The sequence below is a fragment of the Platichthys flesus genome, chromosome 12, assembly GCF_949316205.1.
Source record: "Platichthys flesus chromosome 12, fPlaFle2.1, whole genome shotgun sequence".
In the NCBI taxonomy this organism is placed as follows: Eukaryota; Metazoa; Chordata; class Actinopteri; order Pleuronectiformes; family Pleuronectidae; genus Platichthys; species Platichthys flesus.
The window spans coordinates 13543240-13556380 of record NC_084956.1 but is presented as its reverse complement, the minus strand read 5'-3'; the positions used below and the strand labels follow the sequence as shown (position 1 = coordinate 13556380).

The 13141-nt window shown below is 40.0% G+C and overlaps 1 protein-coding gene across 1 annotated transcript in view; it reads right to left on the bottom strand.

The window, feature by feature from the left end:
- Nucleotides 1–13141, bottom strand: part of LOC133966586 (neurexin-1a-like) — a 294707-nt gene that overhangs the window by 238626 nt on the left and 42940 nt on the right. Inside the window, 1 exon segment of the mRNA XM_062401563.1 lies at nucleotides 8162–9501. Coding sequence (XP_062257547.1) covers nucleotides 8162–8873 — 712 coding nt within the window. The 5' untranslated portion in view covers nucleotides 8874–9501.

Sequence of the window (13141 nt, the reverse complement as noted above, 5' to 3'; positions counted from 1 at the left end):
GATCCCAATAGGCGATCTGTCTTTGGACTCAGAGACAGCGGTATACTGTAAATCTGCTTTTGACTGAATGAAGCTGCAGGAGGCTCCCAGACAGAGTGACACTTTCAGAGATACGCCGAGGTCACATGGTCCGTGCTCACACAATGACAGACGTGCCTGAGAGGGAGCGCTCGTTCGTATGGAGAATTTATCTCCCAGCGCAGTGTGTTCTCCAAGCTGTTTCATTTGGGCGCGTGTGGATGTGAGTGAGGTTAGTGACAAACGCAAATGCCACATGATAAAGAAATAAACCATATATGTCTTTCATATTGAGACATTTATACAAAGCAGTGCATTGTTGGCTTTGGGGAGTCCAACACAAGCTCATTATTGGAATCAATCAATCCCCAGTGCATTATCTGTGTTTACTGTGACAAGGGGATAATTGTGTTACCAATGCTCGTCCTATGTTCTGTGCATCAATGTAAACTAATAACACACTTTACTTTTTTTTAAGTGTCCTCAAGATAATTCCTACTAGTGTTGGACTCTATGGGATCAAACGATTTGTCTTTGTCATTGGCCAAAAATTCATTTTTACTTCAATTGTCCAGCCACCAGATGTAGCCCTTCCAACTTCTCCTTTTTATTGTTGCTTCCCGTGTCTCCAGTTGAAATGTCCTCGGGGACACAACTTGGTGCAAACTGTGCAATACTTTGCCAGAGCTGTGAAATCATTTGTTCCTTCATACAGAAACAAAAACAGTTTCCAGATGCTGAACAGTCCGACAAGTTTCCTGCTAGAAGAGCTGCACCGTTGCTGCTATAAATTAAATATTGACAATAAATAAATACATTTAAAAAGTCAATTTTATAAGCCCTTTATTGACTGAGCGTATTGATTAAGATTATAGCAGCCAGTTTTAATAGTCAGTCAGCATCACTGTCACAAATCTGTTATGCACTAATCTATGTTTTTATATTTTATGTGTAACAATTCATCAAATGTCTGTGAAATTTCAAAGGACTCGCTCATAGTTACAAACACACAAAGAACTAGAATGGCACTGGTGCACAACCATACCAGCATTTACTTATCTTTTGTTTTCCCAGGCAGAGGGGCCATTTGTTGGAAATATCTAACTAAAGTTTGAACCATCTAGAGCAGTGGTTCTCAAACTTTTTTCAGTGACGTACCCCTTTCGAAGAGAAAATTCTGCAGAGTACCCCCTAACCAGCGCAAAGCATTTTAAAACTCCATCAATGTCCATAACATTGCTCATTTTTAGTGGTCTCTCTTGAACTATTTCGAAATAAAAAAAAAATATAAAAAATAACTATTATTATCTCAATATAAATAAAGATTTGTGCACATCAAAATAATTATCAACTTAAAGTGACCTCTTTTGGGAACTTAATTATAGCTAAACACTTCTTCCCAAAAAATAAATCATTAACTTAGTTTAAAATAAAAGATTAGCTCAAAACATATTTTTTCAATATTTATCATCTTAAAATATCTTCTTTAAGGATCGAAAAAAATACTGACAGGTAGCTTGTTTCCCTCTGCTTCGGGGAGGCTTTTCGCATCGTGTCTTGAGATGACCTGAATTCAGAAAGTTTCCTCTTAAAAAACTCAGGTGGCTTACCAACATGACTTTCATGTTTTGTCTGGAGATACCGTTGAAGATGTGGTGGCTTAATGCCACTGCTGGCTAATCTCTCCCCACAGAAAAAACAAAAAGTGTAAATAACCCAATCTATGTTATTGTTAATATTGTTGAAGTGTCTTTCTGTTATTTTATTGTGAAATATTTGCTCGCTTTAAGGTCATACAATTTCATTTCCGCTTTTGTATTACATGCTTTTATTTTGAAAGGGTACCGGTAGTGACGCGGACTTGTTATGAATGATTAACTTCACAACGGACAACTTTTACGTTTTAGCAAGGCTCCGAAGAGGCACAAGCTCTCACGGTGTTGTTTAGGGAAGGCTCTCTGCTCTGGTTTCGCCTTCTTTGGTACTTGTCCCTCCGTGTTTCAGCAGCATTGCTGTTTTCAAGGCAGGTGATGACAGGTGATGACAGTTGGCGTGTGACAGGTTGGGTCAAACCATCGGTATGGGGGAGACTCTGTTTTTTTAGGATAATTAAATTGAAAAGCCTACTGAATATAAAATTTAGTTCATGAACTTACACTTATATTTATTGAATGTTTGTTAAATAACAATTTTTCAAGGATTTTTGAATGGATGCTAATTTTAAATATATAAAAACAAAATCTCAAGTACCCCCTGGAGTACCTTCAAGTACCCCCAGGGGTACGCATACCCCCATTTGAGAATCACTGATCTAGAGGACCATCATTTATATATGTGAGAATGGTAAGTTATTGCAACTCTCTGGTGCAAGATCTCACAAATAATTCCCAAATTGTTAATTGTAAAAGTTTAACATTTTAACATTTTAAATATTTTGGAATCTCATTCAACTGAAACTGAAGTGAATGATTTGATAAAAAAGTAACGTAATGGCATTACTTACTTATTTTTTGTAATATCTCAGTAAATAAACAAAACATGAATTAAATTTAAAAACAGTACATTCGACAATATGCACTAGATAGGATAATGTTACCCTGGGCAGTGTTTAATTTGTATTTTCTATGCCTTCTCTTGTTTATATCTTGGTTTATACTTACATTAATTGTACATTTGTGCAAGTTATATCTTTTAAAAGAGAAATCTCACTGATCAAGATGTAGGCTGGACACGGCTGTGAAAAAACAACACAACCTCTGATGTTCTATTTGCATTATGACATTACATGCCTCCTCCTCCTCCTCCTCCTCCAAATACCAAGTGGTGTAATAATAGGTAATGAGAGTCCTGGTTGTTCTGAATGAAACTTACTGCGGCTGCATCAACAAAGACCAAACCATGGCCAACACACAAACACTGCACCATTCTTTTCAGAACAAATCTCTTGTTCTGCTAAGTTGATCCAAAATGTTCAACAACAACAACCAAGTCCGCTGTTAACCATGATTCAAAATGTGAGAATAGTTGTGAGGTTATCTCCCTTGATGTGGGCAACAGTCATTCTTGATACCCTGTCGTGACGCATTAGCAGATAAATCAAGTGGTCGTTTTCTGACTGCCTGTCCCACAATACGTGACGTTAGCTACAGGGAGTTCGAACTACATCTTCACGAGGACCTTGGAGTGACGCTCTCAGCCAAAATAAAAAATGATTGTGCAGTTCAATCAGTTATTTACCGTCAACCATCCTGTCAGTAGCGTAGCCCACTAAATGAAAAATAACGTGTTGTGCAGTCTCAGCTGAGTTTTGCCCTAATTTCTTTTTTTTCTTTTTTCTACCTGCACTGATTTATATTTGGCTAATGTATAATGAAATAAACAACATCACTTGTTTATTTATTTTTTTACCAGGATGAAATATGGAGCCATGCAATGCATCTATGTTATTTCCCTAATGAGAAACAAGGGGACAGATTCTAGGAACTTAGTGGCCAAAGAACAGTGCATTTAAATAATTGTTTTAACCGATCAAAGGGATTTAAGTGTGTGTGTGTGTGTGTGTGTGCGTTTATCTGTGTGTTTATGTGTGCGTATGGTTCAGGTATTACTCATGTTGTGGGGACCTGTTTTTCTTATGGGGACAGAAAGCAACTTGACAGAATATTAATGATTCTGTTTTGCAGTGAAGATATGTGTTAAGGTACAAGCAAGTAGTAGTTACGGTACATATATGAATATAAAACATAATATAATCATTCAGTCATGAGTCATGGTGACATGCGATTTAGTGTGTGATGTGCTGCTGGCGAGGGATTGACATCCTGTAATCCTTCATCCAATCAGAGTAGCAACAGCTTTGAAATGATTTAATGGACGGTTACATTTCAAACTTCAATGTACTTTACAGCTGGATCTGTGTTTGTGCTTTTGCTGAACATTGATTCTGGACAAGCAACTTAATGGCAAAATAAAAATGTTGAAACGGTTTTGAGTCTGATCCAAAATATTTGTATCTTTTTAATCAGAGAATAAAGTGAACAGTTTTGGCAGGTCTTTTTGGAGAGAAATCAAATCTTATCAAAAGGAGGCCTCTTTAATATTTGTTTACGGGTGCTTTGACAGATGACCACAGAAATGATCCTGCTGAAGCTTTTCCTTTAATCTGGGAAACATTGTGTTTTGGTTTTAATTGATGAATAAGAGATAACGAAGCTTCCAAAAGATTTTTAATCTTAATAAATACAGGAAAAAACTGTTTTTGCAGCAATTCAGATCACACTTACAGAAACATTTTCAGGGCTACCACATATTCTGTGATTATAATGCAGCACCGCAAAAACCTTGTTCTAGCTGAATCCGGAAGACATACAATTTGCTTTTATCCAAAGTGACTTAAGGAACCGTGAGTTCACACAGTTTCTACATAGATGACTCCGCTGGGAATTTAGTCTCTACATCTTGGAATATTAGGGCCATTTAAAACGAGCTATAAAGAGCGGCCGGTATTTCTTCATTGCAGGTAGTACTGCTAAGTTATATGGTCTTTTATATTGTCTGAAAACATGGCTGATTGAATTATAAAATGCAGTTGATGTTAAGAGTTCAGAGCTCAAACGAATGAAAGGTATCAAGAAATTTCATTAACGCTTTTTGCAACAGAAGCAGGGAGCTTAAAAAGCTGTGATGAACACACTGTTCACCACCTACCCAACACCTAACTGCAGAGTAAGTGACTGATTGGCGAAGAGAGAGAATCGTGATAAAGGAGGTGGTGAAAACCGAAGCAGAGCAACAAGATCATATATTTATCAGCGTTTGTTTGTTACTTAGCAGGATTATGCAAAAAGTACTGAGGGGATTTCCACTAAACTCGATGAGGGATGTTGCCCGGGCTTGAGTAAAATCGATTTATTTCCACTTCCTTTGACGTTTTATATCTCTACTGTAAGAACTAGTCAATCATGTGCAGGACTGGTGCAGTGCCTCAAAGTTGCCCAAAAAAATCTATTGTGGTTTTAGTCTGCAAAACATCTATATCCAGACCGATCAGCTAACCATTGACACCAGATACAGATAATGACGTAACCCTCTGCCTCTCTAAACTCCCAAACCTTTTAAACTCAGTTATACACTCATGAATGGGGGCGATTGCTCATCTGTGTAACTCTAACTGAGCGCCTGCCTGCATGTTTGATGTAATTCCGTCAAACAGAGGAGGAGCATGTCTGAGAGAGGGGTTTCAGTCCCACACTGTGCTGTGTGGCTGGATCTGCTGTGACAGCAGCAGACAACCCCACTGACTGATAGCTTGTTTGTCTTTGAGGCGTCTGTTGTGTTATCTAGTGGATCTAATGACTCGCGTTTGGTAACCTGCAGTTTGTCGTGCGTATTTTGATGTGATAATTCAGGCAAGGTATACGGATTTAGTGAGCAGACGTGCGACGGTGGATCTTTCCTCAGGTTGAGTGGTTTCCCCTCCCACCATCCTGCAAGTTGCAGCATGAGTTATCTATTCCGTACAACTGCTAAATAAATAGAATGAGAGTTTTTGTCATTGTGGAAAAGTTAGAAATAGGATAAACTGTTTAATAGTCTGTGTTTCAAACCTAAAATCTTTTGTCTGTAGAGTTGGGTTTATTGAACAGTATTAGTCTATTTGTGAGTGTGTTAAGATTTACTCATGAGAATAAGTGTGTATCACAGAGAGTCCAGCACATTGAAGTCCAATTCATGAAATTGCACAGGATAATCAACTCCCCTAAGTGTGCATACATAGATCAATACATGTGACCTTCACTGGCATGACCATCACACTTCTCTTCCCTGTTGCCAGTCTACATTCACAACACAGAGCTCAAACTGTTCATCCTCATAATAATCAATTAGTTATTTCACTGGTGTAGAACTATTAACATCAAAAGCATATCTTTGTTCCTCTTTTCCTACTATTTCTCGACTAATAAAGCATAAAATACACACACACACGCACACACACAGGCACACGCACCCACAAACACACACACACACACACACGCACACACAAACACACACACGCACACACACACACACTAACAAACACACACCTTACTATGAAATATTGAAATTAAGTTGATAGGCCATTAGAGTACAGGGAGGGGGTTTATTTATTTGGAGTTTCTTAAGTATTTATTCATTTACATGATATTTTGAATATGTCAGTTGTATTTGAGGCAAGTGGTATTGAGTTAAGAAGGCAGGGCATTGAGTAATACTTTATGACTGAACCCAGTGATGTGAAAATGAAGATACATATTGGAGTATTCAAAAAATTGCTGGTGTGTTTTTCATTATGATTCATCAGCAATTTATTGCATTAGTTTCCTAATGTATCACTCCTTCCCTGAAGGACCGTTTGCCTACCATAAATTACTTAGTGTTCATAGTGATTTGTAATGTCTGATAATATGAATAATCTTCTAAAGAGGCCTGTTTAGTGTGACTCTTGTTGCCAAAATAAAATCAACGAATGTAACGTCTTTATGAAATTTCGATGCCAAATGCAGACTGATGCTTCACAGTGAACTGCATCGACTTGTTGGCCTTTTAATATCACTGTCCAGTGAGGACGAGGATTTTATGTACAGTTTTTACTTTTAACATTAATCAAATCTTAAATCTAAGAGAGTAGCAAGACGAGTAAAACACATAACAGTTAAAGACTTGTGATTAAACAAGCAGAAAGTCTGCACTTAAAAAAAAAGGAGCAGGAGAGAGAACAGTAACCTCATCCGGGTGTCATGCCCAAGAATATTTACTGCCACAGTTCATTTTTGATCTAGATTTATTCAGTGCGCTTTGAAGCAGCGCGGCAATACATCGCACGATTTCTCACTGATGTGGCGACGTCTAAATAAACAAAGACTTTAATGCTGCTCAACACTGAAATCCTGTTAGTGAACTACAGCATCACTCAGTGTGTCAGTGCACCAGGTCTGTAAAAGAGCCTACGCGTCCCCGCCCTAAAAAACAAAACATGAACAGAGCAGAAAATAAAACACAGTGCGTAGAGGCCAATTTTAATTATGGTGTTTCGTATTTGCCTCAAGAACTAATGGCAATCAGAAGAGAATATCTTATGCTGCAGCAGTAGGTCATCCAACCCATTCCTAATGAGCTTATTGTTAAAGAAAAGAGATATGAGCTCGAATAAAGACACGTGAGCTCATTATACGAAATGTAAATGGTGTATGGCCATATAAGGACATGCTAAAGTCCCTCTGTGCGTCTGTACATTTAAGAATTACATAAACATTCAAACCCCTCCCCCCATCAGCACTCGGCCTGACCAACAAACCTGCTCCTCCCTGCCACAGCAGTGAGCTGCCAACCTGTGGGAAGCTCTGCACTGAATACCCTGAATACTGATACAGTTTCTGTACAAGCAATGCTGAGGATGAGAGGCAACACGGATCCTGATATCATCATCGCAACTTTGGACCGCGTCATCCTCCCTGCCTTCAAAGACATCCAGGATCTCTGACCCTCCTGAAAGAGGACGATTTTATCTGCTGGTATTATTCAAACATTTAGGGCCACCGCTTTGAGGGAGTTTTTTCGCTTTTATTTAGAACATTATACAACGATTGATCTGAATTCTGCGCTTAGGTATCAGAGTTTTATTGACGATGCTTTTATCCACTGGGCAACTGATACACAAACCTCACCTGGTTACTACTTGTGGTTTCCTCTGTTCCCAAGTGAATAAATCTGTTTTCAAGTCAATTATATCTCTCATGTTTACTCCAACTGACGTTTGAATGATTACTGCTTCCCTAGCATTTGAGGTAAACCATTGGAGATGATGTTTCATAGGTCAACCAATCCCCACTGACCTGTTTGATGAGAATGGGCGACACCTTAGGGGACGGAGAACACCTGCATGTTTGGCTAATGAGGCCTTGCAGCAGCCTCACTCATTAAAAGTGCATATCGCAGATCAATGGCACACATCCTAAGACTGATGCAAACACACGGCTGTAGCCACGTACAGGAAGGGAATGCGTTACGTTAGGACGGATGGTAATTATGATAAGGCACTTGGCTTTATGCCACAGACGACATGTTGGAGCGACTGTGTTGTCTCGACGGAATCCAGATGTCTTACCTTCACTGCAGTCCTTTCCCTGGAAGCCAGTCTGAGAGCAGTCACAAGTCGCTTCATCGTTAATTAAACTGCAGACTCCTCCATTTAAGCACATGTTGGCCATACCGCAGAGGTCGTGCAAGACCCCCTCACTGTCGAGCATTACAGACTCCGTGTTGTTGACCTTTATGTCCGTTAACCATCCAGTGAAAGGCGGCTGGTCCTTGACGGCAGCCGACGTCAGTCTCAACGCCACAGATCGTAATTCCGGTGGTATTCCGCCGACAAACAAAGGGCTGAAAACAGTCATATCCCGTCTTTTGGACTTCACCTCGACCCACTTTATCTCGTTGTCCACCATCAGGGTTGTGTTCTTAAAGTTTCTCCTTATCGTGACCGCGTGCCACTGGCTGTCGTTGACCGCTGTGTCGGACACGACGGTCGCAGGCTCGGCACAGAAGATGGAGAATCGCAGGCTGAGTTTGCCGTTCAGGATGAGAAGTTCTAAGAAGTCACAAAATCCCTCGTCGTCGAAGTAAACCAGCAGCCCGTGGGAACTCTTCGTTTTCATGTTGAAGCTCATTTCACTTTCGCAACACGCATTCCACACTGGAAATCGTGCCCACTGTCCCTCAGCACCTGTGAATTCTAGGCAAGTGGCTATTTCTACAAAGCAGCAGATGAGCAGCCCAGCCCATAGGATGTGGGCGCCATGTGGCTTTTGTAAAACCATTGTGTGATCACAGATTCTGTGCAAGTGGATTGGACTTATCGAGCTGAATTTACTTGTTGCCTTGGCAGGATATGCACTGGGTTGATTGCGAGAGAGTAGACTGGCATATAACTGACTGTCTACATGAATATATAAGCGTGAACTGATGCATTTTTAACACAAAATAGTAATTGCTGTCATATTTTTGCATGTCAATGGGCTCGGCCAGCACTTATTTCCTGGAGCAAATACCATTATCTCAAACTGTCCAGGCCACCGGCCAAACCTCTCACTGTCTGCGCCAAAATACTTTGAACTGTTCAAAGGTCCCCTCTGCCATGGCTGTTTACAGCAAAATGACGAAGATTCAAATATCCATCGGGCACACTTTATGTAATTTAGGTAATTATTAAACAGTCCCTCCTGCAGCCGGCTAGAATGTACACAAATTCACTCAAGTTGAAATGGCAGCTTTAATCTTCATGTTCATGCCAACATTCTTTGGTGGGTAACTGGGAGCCTCGCTCTGGGCTTTTCACCCGGCATCCTCTGTAGCAAGGAGGGAAAATGTCCTTTGGAGCCACGCCGGCGATAAGCTCAGCAAGGGAAGCAGTCTCTGTGCAAGAGCGATCCTCACTCGCAAAGCTCCCTGCAAAAGAAAAGCAAGTTCAGTACAGTATCAGCATTTTCGCCATATCGGTCTCCTAATCCACTTTGGTCAAAAGCCAAACTTAATGCTATGATTAAGGCAAAGGCACCAATGAGGCACTTATATCCAGAGAGGGCATTGTTACAGCAAACACAAGCAGTTTCATTAGATTTATATCACCGGGGCTTTCCAGGAAGCACCGAGCAGCAGTAAGCACACGGATCAGAGACACGTTACTTCATTTCAGTACCAAGCACTGTGTGGGCATCATTCTGTTTTGCAGTCCCACCCAAAAAAAAACTAAACATGGACATATTCCTGCAGATTTGTAAATCGACACGTTTGATCTAAAATTCCTGCAGACATGTCAGATAGAACATATGAAAACTAGGTGGTTTTAACTAATTTACAACATAAGTTTTGCTTAAAAATTAGATACAACTTCTGCAGCCTTGCACCGTCATAATCAGCATCATTCCAAGAGTGGCCTGCCCTCTGCTGAAGTCCCAACATGAGGAAGAAGTGCGTCATTTGATTCACAGTGGTCGGTTTGTGTAAGACGAACCAGCTGCTGATACAAGGTCTCAGTCAGACCCCAAAATCATCTCCTCACACATCGTTTTTTCTTCTTATTACTATACTTTCAATTTGTACTATCAGACGAATTCTGTATATGAAACCACTGAAACGAAAAAAGAAAAAGAAAAGACTTATAATTCCAAATCTCCGCAAATACTTTCCATCGCAAAGAGGGAAAATATGCCATTGCTGCCCGGACGGTGGATCCGCTTTACTTATTACAGGCATCGCACTTAACAGACAGAAATGATCGTTTAAATGTGAATTAATGCCAGTCAAACATTTAAATCGTCACCAGGATTTAAACAAGATATATGAGCGATAATCTCCTGTGAAATCGATCGTTTCACATGATCGGCAGAGACGAGACAGGATTCCTGTTTCCGCCATCACCTCATCAATAACATGCCTCAACATCTCAGCCGGGACGACAGCTGGAAAAGGCGCACGGTTATGGTGCTATGTTATGCGGCGTCTCCAGCGCATAACTATAGAATCTGGACGAGGCGTTCTCGTTACCTTTGCGTGCGCACCTTTACTTCTACGGGACCCTGAATAGTTGGCACGGGAGAGAGAGGGGAGAAACAAACAACGCGGTGTTTTCCGGAGCATCTATTTCAAATCCTCCCTCATCAAGATCTGATTTCATGTGAATCATAGCATCCGCCAGAGAAGAGGGATAGAGAGAGAGGGAGAAAGAGAGAGAAACAGGCAAAGACGCGTCCACTTTCTACTCCCTAACTACTATAAAATAAAAACCTTACAGGGTGAGTGGTAAGAGAGAAGAAGAAAAAAAAACAATTACCTCACATATTTCGTCCTCCCAAGTTTGTTTCCCCGATTCCAGGGGACGAAAAACGCAAGTGGAAAGAGAGAGGGAGGGGATCAAACCGCTGGACGGAGAATAAGGAGGAGAAAATCCAGTTATGTTGTGTGGAGGGAAACGCTGCAATCTGGTTTCCCTGTTGAGCTTCTCCAGCGACTGTCAGAAGCCACAGACACCGAGGATCACGTGTCTCTCTCTCTCTCTCTATCCCTCTCTCTCTCTCTCTCTCTCTCTCTCCCTCCCTCCCTCTCTCTCGCTCTCTCGCCGTGATGTCTGCCGGGGAGGGGCTGAATGCAGCACCTTGGACAGCGCCTCCGCCTCCGCCTGCATCCATCCCCGGACACTCATGGCAGTCGCAGGCGAGTTCGGGGGGGAGGCTTGTAAAACTGCCCTGATTGATTAATTGATGGCACTAAAGACACTGAGCAGACAGGGAGGGTTTTAGGTCTGCCCAGTGTACATAGGGTCAGTGTCGGCTACACAGAACACTATAGCAGGCAAGGCAATTTTATTTGTAAAGCCCGTTTAACACAGAGATTCAAGGTGCTGCACAGGGACATTACAAATAACAGAGACAAAATTAGAAGACAGCAATTTAACACTTTTAAAGTAAAATTAAGTGTTGAAAAAAGAGGTACAAGGAATAAAGGTAATAAGTTAAATAATTCAAAATGATCGTATTGACATTTAGAAAGAGATAAAGAATACAAATCAAAATGGTTAGAAATATAGAATAAAATAAAGTATGACCTTGTTAAAGGCACTTGTGAATTTACCTGGTTTAAAAAACTATGATGGTTTGAGCCTCAACATCACTTCTCTGTTACGTCTGAACAGCACTACAAGTTCTCAGTTTAGCGGATATAATGAGATCAAGCTCAATGGATAATTCCTCAAGGAGAGTTAAATGCTTTTTAGAAATGTCTTTATGGCATTTGCAGTATTACATTATTTTTTCATTACATTCCCCAGGGTCTTGCAGGTTTTCATACTGAGTGAATAATATAATAAAGAATCCCATTACACACAGTACAGTATTTTTCTTTTTTCAAATAAGTATTTTTCTTCTAAATATGTGCGTATCACTGGGGCGATATTTGTTCTGAAATAATTATGTGAATTATATATTTCAGTGAATGCCCATTTGTTTTAATATATTCCAATGCATTCATATCTAATGCATGCTAAGATTGTAAATAATGAAAGCACTGGACTGCTAGTTTCGTATACAAAGAATAAAAGAAAAGGTCATAATACAGCCCTGTCTTTATCTCTGTTGTATTTGAAATGTCAATTGCTGAGTAATTAGGGACTTATTGTTAAATTATGAGCCGCATATGTGAAGAACAAACATGATACATGATGAATATTTCATGTTGATGCTTAGTATCTTAAAAGTGACTAATTCTAACTTTCAGCAAGTTTCGAAGTCTCTAGAACATTAAATGGAATAATAAAAAAGAGTGCATGTGGTCATTTGATTGTACTGCATGTGCTGTGTGTCCTCACCTCATGTCCCGAAACAGTGAAGAGCCTTGACATTCCGGGATGACATCATCAGATTACAAACTAGGCTCTCATCAGCCCAGATTGTTTTATAGACTTTTGAATATGTTGATTCACCTTGAGTGTTGTTTTAATAATTCTTTCAGTATTCATCACCTCATTTGCTTTTAGACGTTTCAAGAGCAAAACAATTCAAAAGTGGCAGTGTCCATGGTTTAGATTATATTACTTTTTATAATTCAATTAATTATGCTGCTGATTACACTTGTAGCCCAGTAATTTGTATTTGGTAATTAACCCATTTCAGAGGCTTAACCCAGTGGCTATCTAATAAAGGTAATGTCAACATAGAACCTAATTTTGCACGTTTAAAATAAACTATAGGGCATCATCACCTGTGCAGTTTTAATAATATTGATAATTTACTATCGTCAAGGGATATTTTGCTATAAAAGCACACGTAATGATTATTTCTGTGAACATTTTGTATATATCAAAGTTTCCTCCCCTCACAGCTAAGCATGCCCGACACATGCTTCATTCACACGAGTCACGCCCCGTATTGAATTTGCAGACTTGTGTCTGGTGCAATCGTAATGCAATTTGTCTTTCAATTCAGTGGTGGAAAGCTTCCATGTGTGTTTCATGGGAACTGAAACCTCCCACATTTCTAAAAAGATCATACGGAGAAAAGACTGTTTCCTGTCATTTCTTTTTTTCTCCCCTTTA